Source organism: Phoenix dactylifera, chromosome 12, assembly GCF_051530095.1.
Source record: "Phoenix dactylifera cultivar Ajwa chromosome 12, Ajwa_hap1_PhDact_Kaust_v1.1, whole genome shotgun sequence".
NCBI classification, from domain to species: Eukaryota; Viridiplantae; Streptophyta; class Magnoliopsida; order Arecales; family Arecaceae; genus Phoenix; species Phoenix dactylifera.
Window position 1 is genome coordinate 22,683,482 of NC_143201.1, and position 23,339 is coordinate 22,706,820.

The 23,339-nt window shown below is 38.8% G+C and overlaps 2 protein-coding genes, 1 long non-coding RNA gene and 1 pseudogene across 8 annotated transcripts; 2 read left to right on the forward strand and 2 right to left on the reverse strand.

Annotated features, from left to right (window-relative positions):
• Positions 1-657: 657 nt before the first annotated feature.
• LOC148700487 (indole-3-acetic acid-induced protein ARG7-like) lies at positions 658-1,311 on the forward strand (annotated as a pseudogene).
• A 488-nt stretch (positions 1,312-1,799) lies between these two features.
• Positions 1,800-3,619, reverse strand: LOC120111914 (uncharacterized). The gene is made up of 2 exons (XR_015972260.2): positions 3,183-3,619; positions 1,800-2,096 (listed from the first exon to the last, which is right to left on the reverse strand). It is a non-coding gene; the product is annotated as an uncharacterized LOC120111914 (long non-coding RNA).
• Positions 3,620-13,839: 10,220 nt separating this feature from the next.
• Positions 13,840-17,725, reverse strand: LOC103719007 (protein PIN-LIKES 2). Of its 6 annotated transcripts, none has more exons than XM_089926564.1 (5): positions 17,349-17,716; positions 16,104-16,860; positions 15,930-16,035; positions 15,669-15,891; positions 13,840-14,587 (listed from the first exon to the last, which is right to left on the reverse strand). In XM_089926564.1, exons 2-5 carry the CDS (start codon positions 16,258-16,260, stop codon positions 14,555-14,557), a joined length of 519 nt encoding a protein of 172 aa, XP_089782690.1. In that variant the 5' UTR covers positions 16,261-16,860; positions 17,349-17,716; the 3' UTR covers positions 13,840-14,554. The 6 variants fall into 6 exon arrangements, 3 of the variants coding, with proteins under 3 accessions (XP_089782690.1, XP_089782691.1, XP_088565267.2); XM_089926565.1 differs by having other exon boundaries at positions 15,669-15,785; positions 15,863-16,035; XR_015972262.2 differs by having other exon boundaries at positions 15,541-15,785; positions 15,863-16,860; positions 17,349-17,711.
• A 2,526-nt stretch (positions 17,726-20,251) lies between these two features.
• On the forward strand, positions 20,252-21,594 carry LOC103719009 (putative ribose-5-phosphate isomerase 1). Its single transcript, XM_008808052.6, has one exon. It carries the CDS (start codon positions 20,477-20,479, stop codon positions 21,305-21,307), a length of 831 nt encoding a protein of 276 aa, XP_008806274.3. The 5' UTR covers positions 20,252-20,476; the 3' UTR covers positions 21,308-21,594.
• The last annotated feature ends 1,745 nt before the right edge of the window (positions 21,595-23,339 follow it).

The following is a 23,339-nucleotide window of genomic DNA, read 5'->3' on the forward strand; positions in this document are numbered from 1 at the left end:
CCCAAGCGTCAAATCCCAACCATAAGAATTTTAATATTAAATTCCAAACTCATCACAATCTCTATAGGCTTTTGCTAAATGACTTCTATTAAGATTCGGGACTCTAACCCTAATAGCATTTGGCGATTTTGCTCAACCCATACAACTAGCCAAAACTCAAGAATAAAGTTGTTGAGGAAGATTAGTATTCCAAAGAGCCCCAGCACCATTTTCCTAATAGTATAAGAGGCCTCGGAAGAAACGATAGCACAAGCTTGTTATGTGCCCAATGTTTCTCGCAGGGGAGGGTTATGGGATATATTGGAGGCCTCTCATGGAATAATCTATGGAGTAAACTTTGAGAATCACTAGGGGGCAAATGGGTTGGGGCAGGTCGGGCCATGAGTGACTCCAACCCAATCCAATTTTTTATTTGGGTTCTAATTTTAGACCCAGACCAAATCCAATAGAAGATCGGGTTGGGTCGGGCTCCACCGCAATCATTTTTAGCCCAACGGGTCATTCGGGTCGACTCAGGTCGACTCGGGCAGGTCCAAATCTTGGAGAAAAAATACACAAGACCAAGCAGTGCATTTTTCCAAGAAACCAGTGAATGAGGCCCAAGCTTGCTAAAAAAGTTGCAGTCCTATTCATGAGTCTTTTGAAAGAAGAAACCGTTGGTCAGTTTGATTCCCCAGACAATGATCTCAGAAAACCAGGTAGACGACCAATAGCCATATAAAAATAAACAAAAGAAAATTACTAAACGAAGGATTGGAGCTCTCTTTAAATTCTGAAGCACCACCCACCATCCCATCTCAGCCCATCACTGCCAACGCGAACAGAGTTTTTGTCTTCTTGAAGAATTTGGGAAGCTATCAAATAAGATCCATGGATTCGAAGAAGCCCAACAAGATCACAGGGATAGTCTTCGGCAGATGCTAAAGAAGTGAAAGAAGCTTGCAGTTGCACCAAAAAGCAACAGCAAGAGCATCAAGTTCCTGAAGAATACCCTCTCCTTCTCCAACACTTCATCAGCACTCTCCGGAGATGTCCCCAAGGGGTATCTCGCTGTATGTGTTGGAGAGGAAATGCAGAGGTTTGTGATCCCTGCCGAGTATTTGAGTCACTGAGCCTTCATAGTTCTGCTTAGAGAAGCTGAAGATGAGTTCGGGTTCCAGCACTTCTGCTATTGTTCCTATGAGGCCTATATTGTTCAGGCCCATTACTCACCGAAACCAATGTAGAGACCATTGGCGTGGGATGCGTTTTTTTTTTTTTAGATTGAATCCGATCGGATCGTAAAGTTAAAAATTCAAAATTATTCAAATTTTAAATAAATTAGATCGAAATTCAGACTTGACCTAAAAAATAAAGAGTCCAACTAGCCCCATAAGTCCTCCAAAACAAGTCGAAGTCGAATCGGGTCACAAGTTAACCTGACCCATTTGTAGCCCTAGGAATCACTACCATCTAGCCAAACTTGCCTAGCTTTTATAAAGTCGAACCACAGTCTTTGGACCCTCCTAAATTCCTTTAAGTCCATTAACACAAGATGAAAACTAAACTCTGGACTGCTCTTTGGCAACAATTCTTTTGAGTTACACCAATTTTCTGATGCCGTGCGAGTGGGGCTGGGGATTTTTTGTTCGTACCAACTGGGAATCCGTAGCATTACTTGATAATTTACAAGCGATAAGAAATAAACCACGAATAAATTCAAGCAATCTTTTCGTATCCTTTCGTAGGCGTTTGTCCCCTAATGAATCAAATTTGATCCATATATCTAAGGATACAACGTTGCCCAGGGACCAAGGCGGTTAGAATATCTTTAGCATGTTCCATTTAAACAGATTGAAGTACTGTAAAGCATTCCAGCAAATCTTGCCTTACAAAAACCCAATTCCATGTATTAAGAAAAGGATAAAAAAGATCAAAGGAGATCAATCTCAATCTCAAGTCGTGACTTAAATGTTTTTCCAGCATAACAAAACAAATAAGTGAGAATAAAAAGAGTAGAAAACGTCCATTGGTTTGGCCTACGTATCCCTTGTTTCAGTCCCCTTTGCCTGGCTACCTCTTCAAGATGCGCATTTGATTCCATCTTCATTTCTGCACTAAGAAAGAACGAGCGGAGAAAAAGTATAATATGTAGTAAAAGTCTATTCGGCTAAATTTTTTATATGAAAAAAGGAGCTTATGATCAGAAGGAACAAACAATAATCCCTGTGAGTCATCACACCACATACTACACAAAGCTAGGAAAGAAAAAGGAAAAAAAAAAAAGGTTTTCTTTAGCTTTGTAAGGCCTGCCGACATCAAGCTTAAAAAAATATTTTTCAAATAATTTCTAACAAAATAATGGAAATACCAAAATAAGATAAAACACTCGTTCGGGAACGACCCCGGCCAACCCACACCAGCTGAAAAAGTTGGGAAAATGATGTAAAAACTGCAGACGAAATACTTGTTTTATTATCAAACAAAAATTAAAGCATCAGCACGTTCAAATCCAACATAGAATCCAAGAAAATCTAACAGGCAAACCGACAGTCGACAGAAAGATGATTACACATCGGAACAAAGGTAGCAAAACATCGCTCCAGCCCCCGTCCAACCAGAATAAAATGCTGAGGCCTGCACCAAGGTGGAAATTTACCATGGAATCTGGTCCTCTGTAGGCATACAAGAGGAAATAAGAGGAAAACAACGAGACCCAACAACAAGAGATGAAAGAGAATGGTAAGTAACAGAGAGTTTAGATGTAGAGCTCCCTTCAATCCAAACGAAGATCGAGAAGGGTTAATGCAGCTCCTGGGTCATGCAAACCACAAGCCTATTCCAAATCCCAAAAGAACTCCCTCTCTCTCACCATTGGCGTCAAAACAAAACCATGGGATAGGATAGTGGAATCCATGTCTCAGCAGCTAAATCCACCCCTCGAAAACCCTCCTTTGGATCTCAAGGAGCTCTACCTCAAATCCTATATCCCAGAATCCCAGACAAAAATCAACTTCTAGCCAAAAAAAAAAAAAAAACATGAAGAAGAAGAACAAACTTGTAAACTTAAATATCAAAGGAGAACCCGAAGCCAGAAGCTATGAAAATAAAATACCATCATCCGAACCATTCCCAAGCTCAAACCCAGAACATGGGAACATTCAGATTGCAGAGAAGGGACTAGTTCAGCTGGTATTACTTACTACTTAGGGCGTAATGGTAAGAGCAGGAGGAGTGGGTGTTCTTATAGAAAGACTTGGGGTTGGGTGGTGCGCTTTAGGGGTCTTTCTTTACTCTCTTTTCTGCATCATATCTAGAGCAAGCCATCGGAAACGGCTTGCATAGATTCCTCTGACTTCTCTGATCACACTCAGATGTCTGGTGGACTCCCACCTCCCCGTCTCTTCATTCCAATCCACCGCGTTCATCTGTGTACGTGGATAGGATCAGGCCCGTGTGAAGCTCTTCCCGTACGTAGTCAGGCTGGTGGCAAATGGTCTGTCATTTAAAACATCACTTTGGAAAGCTCCAGGGAGCTTAAGACAAAAGACACATACGGGTAACTCCGGGTTAGAGCAAGTTTTTGCTTGAAAGAATCTAAACAAGAACTAGGATTGCTAGAAGAAGCTTTCTCTCTAGCTTGCAGAATAAAGCCATCTTAGGATACTCCAGTCATTCTTATCTTCTTCCTCGATTTTTTTAAATTTTTTTTATAAAAAATAATGGTCTACAAGTAGATATGTTAAACTATTCAATAAGTTGAATAATCTTATAAGTGATTTAAAGAATCATTCTGTCTTCAATTTACGACTATATAGTCTTGTATTATGATACGAGTTAGCCTTTTTCTAAAAATATAGATTAACGTCTCTCAACGTGCGGCCAATAATTTTCTCCCTCTATACTAATCTTCTTTGAAGATATATTAGACTGACTAATTAGAAACGCGAATTACTACAAGTTGGATTGTTTAAATGTATTTTGTAAAATTAACCAAGCATTTGAAGAGCATCCAAAATTGCTTTATTTGAGGAAAAGGAGGATAAATAACAGGTGGATGGATGGCTCAATAGGCTGCCTAATGAGACTAAATTCTTAATTTCTTCAATATATGACTCAACCAAATAAATATTAATCTAGTTAATTAAGTATGTCCTGAAAACTAGCTAGCCTTTCAATCTATTTATTCTTGGTCCAAGAGCTTCTCGCAAATCTTGCATTACACTGGCGTTTGCTCGGATTCACGCGTGGAAGCAATTTCTAGATGACAATGACTTGTCGAGCTTATGGGGCATGGCAAGAATCATTGCCTCCACGGCCAAATTCAAAGTTACTCAAAAGAAAATTTAATTCTTTTAATGCACGCGGAATCTAGCTATGAACAGCAAGAAAGGAGTGCGACGAATAATTATTTGACGCCTTCAGCTCTGTCCATATCCTGATGTGGGGGATCCTGCCAAGAACAGAGTACCGTGAATTAAACGGTTGTGCTTGGGAAGCGGATTATTTGCGAAGATGCCATCCCTCAAGGGAAGCAAAGCTCAATGGCCCCCCTTATTGCAAGGCCCCAGTTTTAATTTTCTTAAGAGTTATCTGAGGTTTTGGTTTCATACGGCTACGAGGTCGTCCCTCCATAATGATGTACTCGATTTAAAGTATTATAGAGCTATTAACTAATCTGAGAGGTGACAGTTTTTTGAGCCTACTTTAACAAAGAATAAACCCCCTTTTCCTCCGGATTACGTGTGGATGAGAGCGTAGATGCTGACTTTTAGCTTCCTTTGCCCTGAACATGCTGCGAGGCATTAAAAATTATAACACACACACACACACACTCTCTCTCTCTCTCTCTCTATAGGTGAGGAGTTTTTTTAAATTTGTAGTTTTTTTTTAGTTTTTTGAGATGGGTGATTCCCATCATTTTAATATGAATATATTTAAAAAAACAAAAAGTAAAGCATCGCAAAGTGCTTTTGGAGCTGGTGTCAAATCAATTTATGGCGCGTTTGGTTCGGAAAAAAAATGTTGTCAATTAAAAAATAACGAGATACCACTTGTTTGATTGCAATTTTAAAAATAAAAAATAAAAAAAATATATTTTCATAAAAATATAATTTTCATATTTTATAAAAAAATTTTCTATAAAAAGTATGCAAAAGTTAATTTTTGGTGAGCCGGAAATTACCATATTTTTATTTTTTTCTAAAAAAATTATTCAACATAAAAGAGATATTAAATACCTAATTTTTATTAAAAATATAATAAAAATAACACATAACTTTCTTAAAAAATGGATAGTCAACCAAATATAAGCATTCTGAAAATCTATCATTTTTTTATTATTAACCAAATATGTCAAAAATATTTTTTAAAAAAAAATTATTCTCAAAAATTATATTTTTTTAAAAAAATATTTGCTGCGAGCCAAACAAGCTACAAAATTTGACCAAAGTGCTTGGCTATGAAGTAGGCTCTTAGCCGCCAAGGCGGTAGCTCAGTTGGAACGGAGCTCGGCTTCTAACCAAGTGGTTCCAGGTTCGAAACGCGCGGGCGTCGATTAAATGTGGGGACCGGATGCCCCTAGCCTGGACACGGGGTCTAGAAGTGCTACTGGTCGGCTGGTAGCCTTGGTGGTGCCAGGTGTGACGTACTCACACGTGGTTCTCGAGCCGGAGCCCAGAGGGGTAACCGAGCCGGGGTCACGGGTGGGGAGGGTATGAGTAATATATGGCTGGGGTCTGGTGCGCTGGGCCTATACCAAACGGCCATTCTGCCCGAATCGAACATAGTCCTGGCGGGGGCGGGGCCCGGTTGGGGTTGCTACGCGGGGTGGGCTTGTCCCCCCCCCCCCCCCCCCCCCCCCCCTACCTCCTTTTCTTTTAGCAAAAAAAAAAAAAGTAGGCTCTTAATCCGTTCGCCTCACGCTTCACAAGAAATGAAGTATTCTTTCTTGTCAGTTTCCTAGTGCCCGACAATAGGGGGGTCTATACCCACCCGTCCTATCCATCTCTAGATCCATCCGATAAGTCGCTCTCAACAAGGATGGAACCGGCTCTCAAGACCCATCACGCATAGCTAATACTTGTCCATGCTGTCATCGGTTTGGCTTCTAGAACTAAAGGTATCAAAGACCGAACTTCTTCTGCCCGTTGCTATGAGAAAATATAAGAATGGAAGTTCCCAAGTGTTGAACACCATCAACAGTACTGAAATTTAGAGCTTTTTTATAAAAAGAGTTATATTATTTCCAAATCCCTTTGGAGCAAGAAAGTGAACATAGCAACTATTTTACTCTCGCCATGAAATAATATGGATCATGACAAGTGAATCGACTATGAATTGACGAGTTCGTGTTCCGAGTCATGTATCTCTAAGTATTTAGACAACAAATGAATTGAAAAGTCTAGCTCGTCATTACCAACTATAAGCGTATCACTAAACAAATGATGATCGAGCGTTGTCGTAACATAAAGCAATTACCACTCAACCATCGGTCCTTCCATGAACTAAGGATGGAATTTGTTCTATTGATCATGCTCTTTTTTCATATAATTTGAAAACCAAGCTCGTAAACTAGCCCACCAAAATTAAACTCAACGCAAACCACATGTGAGCTAGTCGATTTACTATTTTTCTCTGAGCTGGCAATTTTTCATGCCAAGTTCATGTACAAAGCTTGAGCTAGTTATAGCTAAACAAGCTCATTTTGAGACCCAAACCCGAGTTGCTTATCAAATATAATGATGGTAATGATGATTTGCTTCTCGCCCAGTGGAACATTTCCATATATTCTTGCTCGGATACGTCTTGACATCTTCCCCCTTACCCAAGTCGGAACTCTTGCATATTTGAAATGTGAACACGTGTTTGAGTTGGGACTCCAAACTAAGGTTGGAATGCTAACATAACCAGTATGAATATAATATAATTAGATCTTGAATAAGATATCAACCATATACAACCAGAAAGAGACGAAGAATAAGTTAAAAAACGTAAACCTGACTCATTGTAACTCGAAGAGATCAGCCAACATAGCAAATGAGTGCATGCAAGTTTCGTGATCCGCCGTCGGCTGCCACGTTCGCCCTCGCCAACCTCCTCCTTTTTCTCATCCTCTCTTCCCCCTTTGCCCGTCATTCCCTCCCTCCTTGCCGGCATCTCTTCACGTCCTCGCCGGTACTCCTCCCGGCCCGTCGCCGGTCGCCGACTGCATCCCTTCCCTCCGCTTCCTTCTCTCCTAACTCTCCGCCGCTCCGCTGCTCCCCTTTCTCCACCTCACTCCAACACCTTGACTTACATCTTCTCCAACTCCAACATCGTTGCCGCCGGCGACCGGCCGTCTTGCAACCCCGGAGGACATCTCGCTGACAACTCTACCATTCCATCGCTGCATGTCCCTGCTCCTCCTCCACCATAATCATCTTCGGCGGCACTGACAAGGCCGTCGTTGACTGCGCATCCAAAAGTAGGAAGGACTCCTGCTAGAGAGCTCCTCCATGGTGGATGAGAGATTAAATAGATTTTCTTTTTTCACTCTTAAGTAATTTTTACTTCCTTTAATAGCAAGGACAACTCCAGAAAATATGTAAATTTTTAAAGTTTTCTAGGTGGCAGCCAGCTCATGTCGCCATATCAGCTCTCACATAATCTGTCCCAACCTTGTATTCAACCATTTTTTTCCGTTAGCTCTTAACCGCAAACTACCAAAGCTATTTTTGAATATAATAGCAATTTTAAAGCAATAAACATTACAGTAGCAGTTATAACAGTATTATAAAAAACGAGTCATTCTTTTGATTCTATAAAAGTTTTGATTAAAAAAATTAAATTAAAAATTAAGATTTAGAACAAAAATAATATTTTATCTAAAAAATAGTAAAGACATAAATGATGGAGATTATAATATTAAATAATATATAAGTAGCTTTATGGTTTTGTGTAATTCATATATAAAATTCTCTTGCTATGCGGGATACAAGTATACAACTCATTTAGGGCGTATATGGTGACCATTTTTATTTTCCTGTCAATAGATATATGATGTAACAAAAAAGAACTTCTATTTATTTTACGGTTATTTAAATACAAAAGATAAAAGAGAATTGATGTTTTAGAAGAACTGATCGTTGTAAGTATGCTATTTTTTTTTTTGACCTAACCGACTTCTTTCAAGAATAATATGATAAAATAATAATTTATTTTTTCTCTTAATTATTATTTTTATCATTTCTGATTTCTTTATTCGGCTTCCATACGTAAATGCTCGAAAAATCTGTGCGGAAGGAAGCTACAAGGCGACAGCGCAAACATTGAAGCGAGACAAAAATATTTCAATAGATGAGTGAAATTATTTGTGAGACAAGACGAGAGCGACGCCCACAATGGCAGGCAGCCGCACGGTTTCTCCGCTGTTCACGGTGACGTGGAGATGAAGCCGAATCTTAGGCGTGTCAGAACCCAAGATCCAGAGATAGATCTCCTGCCCGTTGACCAGTCAACATATGGGTCCCACGTTCCCGCTGCGCGATGATACTTCGTACGGTGCGTCCCACCGCGTGCGGCCGTGCGTTCGGTGGGACTTCACATTGGGAAGCCATCCTCTCCGGGCAGCATCATCCAACGCACAGATCTCAAAACGATTCGAACTCCATCTTCCATTAGCACTTCTCTCAAAGCAACCAGTCCTCCCGAGAGGCGGAGGAACGGGATCTGCCCTTCGATGCTAAATGCCCCCTCAAGAGCTCTTGCTCTGGTGATACAAGTGTGAGGCCTTGAAAGCATGTATAGTTGCAACCAAGATGGTAGTCTGATAGTAACATAGTTTGGATTTCATCTGAGTTGTTCGGATTCAAAACATACGGATGTCGATTAAATCAGAGAACCGCATATCCTACGTCCGGATGGCTCTGTACGCATGAATATGCTCTCGTTCCATCAGTACTGAAATGGCGCTGGGGTAACGTACTCACATGTGGATGATCCAGTGAAATTTTTCACGGGTTGGAAAGAGCATATGGAAACTTGTGACCCACATCGAATATTCTCTAGTTGAATAGGGGCTGCTACGTGGGTCGGATTCTGCACCCCCCCCCCCCCCCCCCCCCCTAATTTTTGACCAAAAAAAAGCCTATATGATCGCCTCCCACTGCTGAATATTTTGTAACAGAGAAATGTTTATCCATATGTAAAGAGATACATGATCAAGCCATGTCCGGTCTCCCAAACTAAGATGTTATATGTTACAGCTTTACTTTGCTATCAAAATTGTTTGGGTGGCCTCAATCTATAATTAATTTTTTCTTGCATGTCTAAAATCGTATATACTTTGCAGCAAAAGAGAATTGATATTTAAAACTTTTGATGATAAATCTAAGTATGGTTAATATGGTTGTAATCCATCATGTATTCCTGTTGGGTTCAGAAGCAGTACTGTCATAGACCACACGCTGTTCCGTTCACTGCTCCTATTATGACACCATGTTCCATATTCCACCAAGCATCAACCATAGCTGAGGATAGTCGAAGTGAATCATGACAGAAGGGTTTTTTAGCACTTTTTTAAAGATATATGATTACTTTATAAAATAGTGTAATCGAAATGATATGTTATATATAATTTAGCATTCCTTTTTTTTTTGTGGTAATGGCGAACGACACGCCATTAAGGTTGGCCTGCCTTATTTCAATATACTGTAGAGCCATCAGTTGCATGTCTCCACTCAAAGTTATTAGAAGACGAGACATTTCAAAAAGCAAAAAGTATTATTTGGATAAATAGACGTCCCTACAAATTTTTATATATTTTTTTCATGTAAATTTTGACATTGTCGTCACACTAAAAGTTCAAATCTAATTAGAATCACCACATTTAACATGTGGTCAATCCCAATAAATTTATACTGCAGTGGATCAAATATGCTCTAATACTGTTTGTCACAATTTAAAACTTTATATTAAAAAAATTAGCTAATAAATATTTTTTAAATTATAAATATCTAAAATTTTTTAAATAAATAATAAATATAGAACTAAATATACAGCTGCGCAGAACCCCGTAAGAGTAATTAAATGCGAGCAAATTAAGAGCATTGCCCGGGTTTCCTAATAATCACCTCCGGAACGTGCTTTGCTGCAATACATAGAATGGTTGCAAGCATACAAATGAACATATAATTATTGCAACATCCCGCTTCCGTCACAAACTACGTGAATGTCATCTCGGTAATCCTTTTATTTTTATAAATTATTTGTCTCCTTCTTAAAGGAAAGTTTCAGTTCAATCAATATGAAGATAGTCTTTATTTCTTTTCCTATTATATTTCCTCTCCGTTCTTTTCTTTTGTTTGGCTCCTTTCGACAACCAAACAAAGTTAAATGATGGGAAACTTCGGGCACATGTGGCTTTACGGAAAGAGGAGAGAGAAAAGTATACAAAAATATTTTTTATAAAAATAAAATTTTTATATTTTATTAAAAAGAAAATTTTATGGAATATTAAAAAAAGACCAACTCTCCCAGCTAAAAATTAGAATTTTTTTTCTTAAAAATACTAATAAATATTTAAATAAAATATGGAAGAATCTTTTTCTTTATCAAAAATATAATGGATATTTTATATATTTTTTAGAAAAAATAGATGCTTAACCAAATACAAACTATTCTACAATATATTATTTTTATAACTAACTAAATATATAAAAATATCATATATCAAGATAAAAAAAATACTTTGAATGGGCCATATTAGGGTGGGGCCGGCAGCATCGGGCTCGAAAAAAGTTAGGCCCTCCTTTAACGAGACTTGTTTGCGGTGTCGGTATAAAAGCCCGGGAAAGAGACTGGTGCCTGCATTTGGCTACAGAATCTGCCGAATTTCGTGCATGAAGCACAGCTTTGGAGCCCGTGAAGGGACACGCCGAGCTGGAAGACGAAACGTGTGGGTGCGTGGGGCTCATGAAAGACCCATCTAACTGCTTTGCCTCCTTCTTTTCATGTAGATAAAAACTGCATCTTCCCCTCCTTTTGGTTCGCCCAGGGGAGGTGAATGCTTCTGGGGCTCCAAAGCTACGTCTCTGCTCCCTGGCAAAGCCAGCATCTTTCATCTTTCATGAGGAAAAGTTGGTGTCTAGCTGCATCAATCACTTTAATGTGGTTTAGATCGAGAAAGGAAAAAAAAAAAAAAGGGCATTTGTTTGGTGAATGGGTGAAACTGAGTTGGCCTGATCGCATGCCAAAGAGGTGAGTAAGAATTTGGATGCAGATATTAGGAAGGCAGGGCCTTAGGTTTCATCTACTTGTCGTGAAACAGGAAAATAAGGTCGAACCATGTTATTGATTGGGTCTGCATGAAGCCTGGCGTTTGTGGATGGCGGGCTCAACTCTTAATTCATTTGTCTAAATCAACGGCTAAATGTTTTGAAAGTTTTCTATAATTTTAGCATTTCTACATTGACTTGGGATGTATATCTATGGTAGGATTTGGCTCAACTTTACAGGCCCGTGCTCACAAGATCTATAACGTAGGTCGAAATCCAACGTGGTTTTCTCTTTTAATTTACATGGATTAATAAATAATTTTTTAGCCCGGATGATTTCTTCCATCTAGCATTTTATGAACTATAGAGATATTTTGGATGAGTTGGTAGCTTCTCGTTCTGCTAAACCTGTATGCCATATGGTTGGAGAGCTAGATTACCGTAGCTTTGAAACATATTATGGTCTACTTAACCTGCACGAAACCCTATGGCCAAGACAACATGATGTAGCTGAGACCAGACAACTTTTGAGGAGGCTCGGACCCCTGAACGCCAGGATCGAGCAGGTAGTTCATATATTTTAATAGCAAGGCCTTCCACTCCCTTCGTAGCTGTTTACTTTACATAACGTAGTTGAGCAACCCAGTCCATTATATAACGTAGTTGAGTAACCCAGTCCATCAATTCCTTATATATATATATGTCCCATTGTTTAATTATAAGTCGTAATGCATGGCATAAAGCAAGATGCTTGGAACTGTTTTAAAGATCTGATGTCACATGAAGCGTTGGCTAAAAAGAAGAAGAAGAAGATAAAGAAAAGAGGCTTAGTTCAAAATGACTTAGTTTGCCCCTAAAAAGTAAGTCGGAGATGGCTATATTTGATCATTTTGCTCTGGTGAGTTAATGCGAGCTATAAACTAGTAAATCGTGAGATTCGGAACTCCAGCTTCAAGGTCAATCTAGCGCATGGCAGTCACCACTCACCACCTCCCTCCATTCTCTCTCGTTTACTTCTTTACTTAACCTATGCTCTCTTTACCACCTAGATTGAGTCGTTGTTGATATTATCTTTTCTTCACTGGTGAAACTAACAAGGGGAAAAGAGTCCTCTCCTTTTCTTTTGTTGTCGTACGGGGAAAGATCAGGATCCTCTCGAGAGGACATGACCAACCTGTTGTGAAGCATTTTCTCGAAAAAGCTTGCCATGAGACATGGTTAATGAATCTATGCTCCGGCGTTTGAAGGCGTTTGAAACCATTAAACATAATGCTGAAGATTTCCATAAAACAAACGAGCAAAGTACGGAAGAACAAGGTCCTAAACTTTAGAGTACGTCTCTAAATATTCGCATGGAACATGTTCTTATCAAACTATAATTAAAGTGGAAGCGTATTTTGCTGAATCATATTTATGACGGGTAAGCATGCTATCCACGATTATCATAAACTTAACATTGCCATGTCGAAGCATACCAAACATTCTACAGTAGAACACCTAATCCTTGCAAGATTATTACCAACAGAAATAAAAGCCTAAAAAGGCCTAATCTTTCTTGTACTGATTAATATATTTAACTCAATGGTAGTTTACTTTAATACTTTGTCATTTTCTTTTAAACAACGTTTAATCCATCATGGAAGAGGGCATGAGTTGCGGTTGGGACACCAAAAAGATATAAGAAACGATAGTGGAAATGGGGGAGGAAAGGGGGAAGAGTTGTTAAGATTACAGTATTGGGATAAGAAAGGGAGAAGTTCTGCTGGATATGGGAGGAAGGATGAATGGTGATTGATTAGGTAAATGAGTGCAGGATCGTGATGGTGGAGGAAAAGAATGGCGTGGATAAAGGAATAGTTTAAGAACCACGGGCCTGATAGGATTCAAGGATAAGAACCGAGTCCTTTTGCACAGAAAAGCTTGATCCCTGGGTAGACTAAAGCCGCCTCCATATATTACTCGGAGAAGGCAATGACAAAATCAGATTCTCTATAATGCATAAAAAGAAGAGAAAACATATTCATCTTTTTTACAACAAATATTTGGAAGACAGCCTAACAGAAAAATCAGCAGTGAAATTGAACTACTACTGAAGAAGACAAACACCTGCAAGAAATATTTTTCTGATATACACTCATTTCACAAGCAAGGTTATGGTATCTACATTGCTCTCAGTTTTTATGAATCTTTTGTGACATGAGAAGAGCTATGAAAACTGCAACATTACTGTAAAGAGAGGTTATAAACAGATGTTGATGAACCTTCAAAGATTTTGCCGCAAACACTGAAGTATAATAAACTCGAGGGGGCATCAGGGTGAAGGATATTTTTTTTCCAGAAAAAAAAAAGAGACAAAAAGAACGTGAAGTAATCGACTCCAGAAAACAAAAACCGGGAAAACACAACAAAAATGTAAAGCTTCATGAATAGCTCCAACAAAAGATGTTTAAATCATATGCTCGTGAAAGGGCAACCTTTCAGTATGCAGAGAAAGAAAACATAAATAAGATGAAGTGAAACCAATATAACTAAATAACCCCTACGTGTATTGTAGCTAATGTGTGAAACCAGTGAACCAGCGCATAAGTATTGCTGTAAGACAGAATTCCTAGAAACCCTAACAGATATTATTTAGTTACATCACACATTGTAGGATATTATTTAGTTACATCTCAAAGATTTTTTAGTTACATCACACATTGTAGGATTGAAAATGCCCCGGCATATGTATATACGTAATGAAATTTATAAGAATTACAGCTTTAAGGTCTTGTGTTAACATAGTCTCCACCTTTGGCCAACTCGTATCCTTTATTGACAAATATCAATGGCATGTCAGGTTATGCAATGAAAGGAAAAACCAGAAGAGAATTAAGATTAGAGTTCCACCAAGGGCATATGAAACAAAGACAAGCAGATTTGAAACGTCTTTGCATCAACACAAGGAGTGTAGCCTTCATAGAAATGAACGGCGAGCTACAAACCTCAACTGCTAGTTAAATGCATGTTTCTTCCTTTGCAAACTTATTTTTTCAAAAAATATTTTTTTTTAAGAAGAAATAGCAAGGAATATCTGTTTAAAGATGTGGCCACCAAGAGAGAGACTATTTTTATTGATAGTTTTCGTAGCATCACCTCTCACCTGCTCAATCAGCTCTGCAAGCATCCTCATCATTATGTCCCTGCTAATAAGAACTTCCAGGGAAAGTTCATTCAAGGAGGAGTTGGAGACAGGGGAGGGAAGATCAAACCTCGATCATGTGTGAATGCCCTCAATAGAATTTAAGCCAAATAAAGCAACCCATGCAGCTGCAGAATCCTCATCTGCCGGCACATGTTGAACAGCTTGGAGACTGCACATAGATTTAGATGATTAAGATGAGAACAGGATCACAACCAAAAGTTTTAAGAATTCTTGATATTAGCTTGCATGAGCTTTTCCTGCATTAAATTTGACCTAGAGTTGAGCCCAAGCTTATACTGCAAATTGTCTTGATTCAAACAATAAAGTTGACCCAAAGAAAAAAGAAACAAAATATAAGCAAAAGGACAATCTTGTGATGGCAGAAAGTTGTGCAGAGGCGGAATCCTTTTCTTTTCGGCATTCTTTATCATGAATGCATCCATAAACTGCTAAGATCCATTAAAGACCAATATATGCAAACTTTGATCCATATTAACAATCAAACCTAATGACCATACAATAGGCTCCAAAGAACACAACCAAAATACAATCTGTATTACATTCTATCAAAAGAAATGCCTCTCATAATTTTCTTGCCTAAAAATTTGAAGGTAAATAATTCATGTCTATAAACCAGTTCATCTGTCAATATATTTATCACTAAGTTCTGAGCTTCCACAAGAAAGTAGCGGATCTTCAAATTTCTAAAGCCAGTCTAGTTCTCCAAGCTCCACACCATAGAATAATTTTCAGACACAGCTTTTCCAATGCACAAGATTTATTGAAGCTCATGTCAGAATAAATTTGCCCGACAATGTTTAGCAAGAGATTGTGCTGGGAACAGAAACTTCAGTGAACCAGATACAGCTTCAGGTCCATATAAATCGTGAATAATACATAGGCAAAGCTCATCTCTGAAAAGGTCTACTTTGGGTATTGCTGAAGCAAAATAAGACTAGTCCGATGAAATCAATAAGTATATATCAAAAATTCACAAATAACATCGAGAGTACTCGGGTCGACTCGAGATAAACCATGCAGAGAGTTACTCCTTCATGCATGTTGTATACAAGAGCTTCAATCATAATTTAATAACATTAATACATTATGGAAGAATAATACCCAAAATAGCATCCGATAGTTCAGTAAAGCTGCCATCATTTGTGCACCATGCAATCAACAAACTGAAGACTTGGAACATTCTAACCTCAAATGTAGGAAAGCAACTTGAAGTAAATAACAACACAAACTGAGAAAGAGAATACTGCACAGATGTGCTGCCAGAACAAAAGTGCTGAAGCTTCCTTGACAGCATAACCCCTCAAGCTAGCGATGGCTCCCAACAGTATAGCACTTGGCATTGTGTCCTGCAACAAAAGTACAAAGCAGTATGTTTGATCTCCTTCAGCCAAAAAATTCAATTTATTTGCCAAAGCAACCATACCAATCCCCACAACTGGAACCACCAACAGCCTTGACACAGTGACCCCACAACTGGAACCACCAACAGCCTTGACACAGTGATACCAATCATAGTTCTGGTACCAAGAGCAGAATCATTAGGACCTTCTGCAAGCATTCCTCCAAGAATCAGCATCACCGAGAAAACCACAGCTCCTGCCAAAATTTCCAAATGGCGCATCAGTCCTGAATACAAAATCTCTAAATAAGGGAACCGTCCCTACCACAAGTGCCAGCAAGAAGCAATGGTTGGAGGAAGCAAAATGTGTTGGATTGGAGTCTCTTCGGCCATAGTTCTAATCCATCGAACAACCTTTGGCTCTGCCAAACACCTAAGAGCCTTCGGACTACTAGGCTCAGCACCGGCACCTCCTTCCTCATTTAAATCAAGGTCTGGGAAAGTGTTCTTCGAAGAGCCCAAAATACTCGCAAAGACTCTGGCAATAAACGGTGTCTTCAAATGTTCTACCATCCCAGGCCATTCAGCTTCATGAAGCAGAGGTCTGTTAATGTTATATATGGGCTCTTCTTCCATGTCACTCCCCTTTTAGGCTATCTTGTAGTATCGCATAGGCGGCTCCATCATGTGATAGACCAAGGTATAACAAGGATCACTGCAACCCACTGCGCAAAGGAGACATAGACAACACCCCTCCTATGGGAATCTGGTCCGAACGGGTTGTCTGCTCTATGGCGGACTGATCCAACAACAGCAATTGGGAGCTTCCCCGTGTTGCCAAATTCAGTCATGATCACAGTAAAAAGGAAGAAACCGGGTGGCAGGCGGCATATGATTGCGACAATGCAACCAAGAGTACAGCCTAAGGTTGTACTGATACGGTGACGGGCACGAACCACCAAAGCAAAACATCAGTAAGGGTGACCGATTTGCCGAGTTGGACGAAGATGAGGCAAGGGAGGAAGAGAGCAAAGACAAGCTTGCTGAGGAGCTTGAAGGTGGCTCTTGGCACAAGGTAAAACCTGAATCAAATAAATTACTCAGCTTTCCATTAGGACACAGTCACATACATGCTCTAAACTTACTTGAGCATCAAAAGCTGGGTTTTTTCCTCGGATTCACAAAGTTTCCAATTGGGAATGAAGAACTTTTGGCCCGAACAACCATAAGACTTCCAAGGAAAAAAAACACGACTTTGAAGATATGACAAGATCTATGAAACAGGTTCTGAAGATTTCCCTACGTTCAACAGTTTTTAGAGATTTCACCGCAGATTTTTAAATACAGACGAGGAAAGCAGGAAAAAAAAGAATTCGATCTTTCGTGAAGCAACAACCGATTTAGATCACGAGCGATGAAAATTTAGCAGCAACGCAAACAATTTTAAGAACCGAAGCAGGGATTTCGTATCAGAAATCTATCTAGAGATTTATACAAAAATACCAGAAATTTCGAAGAAAAAGTTCACGAAACAATGATTAATTCAATGAAATGACGCCCGAAAACTTACCCCAGCATCAAAAAGAGGAAGAAAGATTCAAACTTTTCGTAGCAAAAGTATTGGACTCAAAGCCATCGCCTACTATGATCTTTGCCTTCCCAGTCTCCAATAGGAACGAATGTGTCAGGGCCTCATTCTAAAGTTTCACCCACTGAACGCACAGGGGCTCCGGAGGAGTGATCGTACCCTAATGGCGGTGACGATACCTGGACTCGGACGGTAGTATTTTGGTCCCTTTTTGTATCTAGATATCTAAACAATTGCAAGGATGGATACTATTTTGACAGTTGTGGAATGTACCGTTGAGCAACGGTTCAAATTTCAGTGGGGTAAGAGCAGATTTCTCTATAGAACGAAACAAGATTTCTCTATAGAACGAAACACCCCACTATCCCATCCAGCCTTAATTGAGCACCTTGTAGGTATTGCTTTCCTTTTCTTTTGTTATTTTTTTCTTTCTTTTCCTCCCTACATTCTTTTCTTTTAGTTTTCATTCCTTTTTTTTTCTTTATTTTCTTTATTATTTTTTCTTTCTTTATATTCATTCTTCAGTCCCTCTTTCTTTTTTTTTTCTCCTTTTCTTTTTTCTCTCTTTTCTTGTTTTTTTCTAATCTTCTATTCATCCATTCTTGATTTCATCTTTTTTTTTTTCTTTCATATTATGGACAGATTTCAAAATCTTGCCTCTATCTCAATTCTTGGAGGGCAAATATATCCCTATCCTATCAGAATTTAAAACTATAAGAATTTACTCAAATTTATCAGTAGATTTTTTCAAATAAGGCATATGACCAGGACTTTTTGCATCAATGATAAGATTCATAATGCATCTCTCTTATTAATTTGTAATACATGATTAACTAGTGATTTACTGAAAAAAATCTAAATAGTGGTATCATGCCTTCACCATAGTGCATGCACCACATAAATATTTCAAATTTTATATCTCTGTTGTATTCATCCACATATGACATGTGTGATCACGAATATATTACTTGACCGATCTTTATCCATAAATTTTCTGTTTGATAATATTGTTTGCTAACATATAGAGTTCATATTGCATCCTATATTTTACAAATCAACCCACCAAAAAAGATTTATCTTTTTTTTTTGTCTTATTCTCTTGCTATTTTCTTGCCTTTTTTCTTATAATTCTAAGCCGTTCAAACCAAATCAAAAATGGATGTTTCTAATTTATATCAAATAGGTAACATATGAGACCAGACATATCACCTACTTATATGCTCTATGCACATATGAAAATATAACTAAATAATTTATAGCTTTCATGTCCTTGTATATTTATTTATGCTGTGGAAAATGTTATGCCACTCTCATTGGCTTTCTTAGAAGCTCAGTGGAACCACGTGTAGCTTCTTATCTGGTTGACCAAACTTTAGTGGTTAAAGAGCTTGGCCCAAATCTTGGAAAAAAACTACATCTCCTATTATGAGAAAACATTAATTTCTTCTTCTTCATTGGTAGAATTTGAAGTTGAGAAAACTCTGGATTCTTAATTGCTCTCTTATTCACGTATATTTCTCATCAAGTTGGTGCAGTATGTGATGCGAAGGGTCTTCAGTAAATGTTGCTTCCTCTTTGTTAACTCCTTTTTCAACTTCTACATTTTGGTCCTGTATTTATATCAATGCATCCACAATGTTTGAAAGAAATATATCTGTCGTGGTAAACAAGCTAGTCTTCCAAGGCATGATCAATCATAACACATGAGGGGTCGATAATTAAGAGACAAAATATCCATTATAAATAAAAAATAGGAACTTAGCTACATCTTCATGTTTTCTCTCTTGATCTCATAATTGTGTTGATATATAATTAACTAATGCGGTAGGAACTACTTGTTTCTCAATAGTAACGTCAAAATTGAGACAAACCACCATTTCATTTAACAACCTTTTTATTAAAAAATATATCTTGTAAACTAGTTAATCTGGCAATGCAAATCCATCATTTGATTAAAAAACTAATATAGGGAGGAGATAGATCGATCTATTTATCAACAATCAAATCATATTTTTTCCATGCACCATTGTCAATATAAATTTAATATTAAAAAGATAAATTTAAGTAAATCAAATAAGAATCTATATTGGATGGGCAAAACATAAATCTAAATAATAAATTTTGATTTAAAACAATGAAAGTTTTGAAGTAAAAAAAAAAAAATCCATTACCCTATCCTTAGTATATTATCATGGTTGTCCATCTAATCAATTTGAGAAATTACACAACCATCTGCTCCCCACAAGAAAAAAATTCTTAAATTAAGCAAATACATATTTAGATATCATGTAGAAATATTTATGCGGACTCTTCATTTATCATTCAATATGCTCTTAAATGTATCTTATCTAATCATGTACTATACACTTTTTAGAGAAGAACCCAACACACACACACACATATATATATATATATATATATATATATATATATATATATATATATAAAGTAGATGAAATGATTTCTTAATGATCAATCGGATTTTAAAAAAAAAATCATAAAGCAATCTGAAGTTTTATAGACCATGAAGGATTTTCTCTGCCAAATTTCTACAAACTTCATGAACGAATTTGATCGATTCTCCCATCAGTGATGGACAACTTGGTATAGTATATAAGCTTTTAAACAAAGTATTTATCATCAAATCAACCTCTCCTACCAAGTAGAATTAGAGGAGTCATTGCATAATTATCATGAACCCTTGTGCTGTGCCAGTAATGGATCGTAATCTGATATACAAACGCAATGGCAATAACCCGAATGGATAAAAATATCGTTTATGTTAGCCTTACGTGTCGTACAGCTATTAGCAGTGAAGGTTGCGTTGCGTGCACGCTGACCAGCCAATCAGAGCTCCAAATCTCAGGGGAAAATGATTTCTATCCGTCCAAGGTGCCCTCTCTCTCTTCCGTCCTCCCCCTGCCTCCCGAGTCTCGACTCTCGAAAAAGGGGGAGGGCGTCCTAGCCCCGATGGAACCCTAACCCTAGTATTCTCCCATTCTCTCCTTTTTCCTCTCGATACGAAGGAATTAATCCCGAAACCTCGATCCCGAGATTCCCAGTTCCCCCAAAATCATATAAAAATCCGGTTTTTATTTCATCTAGTCCAGATGCGGGGCGCGTTCTACCCTCAAGCCCTAGATTTGGGGCACCCGTTCCCCCACCACCTCTTCGCCGACCGCCTCCCGGTGTCCCCCCCGGCGCCGACGGTCGCCGCCCTCAGCCAGGACGACCTCAAGCGCATCGCCGCCCACCGCGCCGTGGACCTGGTCGAGTCCGGCATGGTCCTCGGCCTCGGCACCGGCTCCACCACCGCCCACGCTCTGGACCGCCTCGGAGACCTCCTCCGCCGCGGCGCCCTGCGCGACATCGTCGGCATTCCCACCTCCCTGAAGACCGCTGCCCACGCCACCGCCGTCGGCATCCTGCTCTCTGACCTCGACGCCCACCCTGTCGTCGACCTCTCCATCGACGGCGCCGATGAGGTCGACCCCGCGCTCAACCTCGTCAAGGGCCGCGGCGGCTCCCTCCTCCGGGAGAAGATGATCGAGGGCGCCAGCCGTCGTTTCGTGGTCATCGTCGATGAGTCCAAGCTGGTGCCTTGCCTTGGGGGAAGCGGCCTTGCCGTGCCTGTGGAGGTGGTCCCCTTCTGCTGGAAGTACACCCTCGGGCAGCTCGAGAGGCTGTTCGATAACGACTCTGGATTCTATGCAAAGCTGAGGACTTTTTCCGATAAGGAGGGGGTTGAGATGCCCTTTGTCACAGACAATTCGAACTACATTATCGACTTGTACTTCGAGAAGGGTATAGGTGGCGATCTGGATGTCGTGAGTGATTCAATCCTGAGGTTCCCCGGGGTCGTGGAGCACGGGATGTTTCTGGGTATGGCGACGTCCGTGATCGTGGCCGGGAAGAATGGCGTTACTGTCACGAAGAAGTAGAGGGGAAGCCACGGCCGCTTGAGGTAATTACACCGAGCAAGGAAATTAGATTTTTAATTGTATTATGTCCTGCCTCGAGCAGGGAATTGATGGCATTTTTTTTTGGATTTGTTCTCCGTGGAGGGTACAATTTTGTTGCAGTATTTCATGGAAATTTTGTTTTCCGATGAATGGTGAAATCAACGTTGTAGGAGGAGGGGAGAATTGGGGTTCCATGGGTTTTGTTGCTAATTTAGTATAACGGTTATGATATTAAAATGAGTTGGATTTACTTCTCATTTTTCTTACATGGATGTGGTATAAAGAGTCGAAAGCCTCTGAGAATAGTTATTGACTGCCGCGATGCTCTGTTTCTGTAATTTGAGAAAGGTACTTCGTTTTCATAATTTGGGAGAGGTACTTTACTTTTGTAATTTGAGATTACATTTTTTTTAAAGGGTTTCCATATTTATGTTTTCAGTACATGTTATATGAAACCGTTGCACTTTTCTCACAAATCACAATACAATATTATGTTACTTTTCCAGGGTCGTGTCTGTGATAGTTAAGCGTCAGTCCTTTGGTTAAATTTAGTACAAATTTTCAGTTTTCAAGATAATATTTATAAATTCTAAACAGATGAAACATCTTTAGTGCAATTGTTTCTGCTGATTATGTCTGTCACTGAGCATTGAGAGAGGATGATTACATTGTTTTGTATTGGTATAGATAGTTGAATAAAAGGTTGTATGTTCATGTTCTTATTAATTTTGTTTTTAAATGTAATGACTGTTGTGCTTTTTCTCACAAACAGACATTCTATTACTTTGTAAGTTTAACTGTTGTCATGTCTGTGGAAAATAATAATTGGCAGCTTGGTTAATTTTAGCAAGAAATTTCAGTTTATCGCTATATTACTTTATAGGTGAAATTGTTGTCATATCTGTAGAAATTAATAATTGGCACTTTCTGGTTAAATCTACTAAAATAATTCAGTTTGTTGTTAATACTTGAAGAAGCTAATAGATAAAACTTTTTTGGTCTGACTGGTTTCTGCTGGTTTTATCTTTCAGCTAGCGTTGATAAGAGTAGAATTGACATGAACTTGCTGTTAAGATACTTCTCATTCTATTAGATGAGATATCCTAGTTTGCTCACGTGCACATGCACTCTATAACCTAAATGTCAAAAATTATTTTGAATAAAAGATGTCTATCTCTCACCGAGTAGTAATAATAGCCTCTGTGAGTTTCTTTCAAATTTAACACACAACTATCTTTGAGACATATGGTATTTTATTTGCATCACGAATAGAATGATCTATAATGTGTTTCTCAGTGTGCACTTCAACTTGCACACCACAAAGAAATAGCTTCTTAGACTGTGCTATATAGGTGGGAACCACTTCAAAGATTCTAGTGCATCCATAATATAAGTACACTCCGAGTGTCAAAGTGCATGGTGGGCGATCCAATTTGATATTTTATGCATTTCATGGTGATCCAAATCATCCAAAATGCTATAAAACTTTTTCCTTTTTTTTTTCTTTTTTTGCGGGGTGGTGGGGTGCACTTATAAGCATTAAGTAGGCACAAGTAGAGGTTTTTCCATAACAAGCAACATATATTCTGTTTTGAATATTGAACCACAATTGTGGGCGCCTGCCTACCCAAGGGTTCAACTCCTTTCTACACCATGGGGGTTGGGTGGGGGGAACCCCCTCCCTTGAAAAACAATCACAGTTTAAAAGCTCTCAAATGACTTCAATTTTGGTCCCCTATCTAAAAGAATGACTATCATCTTGGATCAAACTATTAAAAAATATACCGATAGAATGCTAACTAATTGTGGATCCTCAAATTCTTTTTGCATACTGCCTATGCCATCCTAAGTAAATGTATAGGAATGAACTAGACATGGTAAAGTACCTCAAAACAGGATGTTAATGGACTAAATCACCCTGATCTATCTTCTATGATTAATCTTAGTCATCAGCTTTCAACAGAAACCATTCATCTTTTTCATTGCCCTGTGATAAATTGATTCACACACT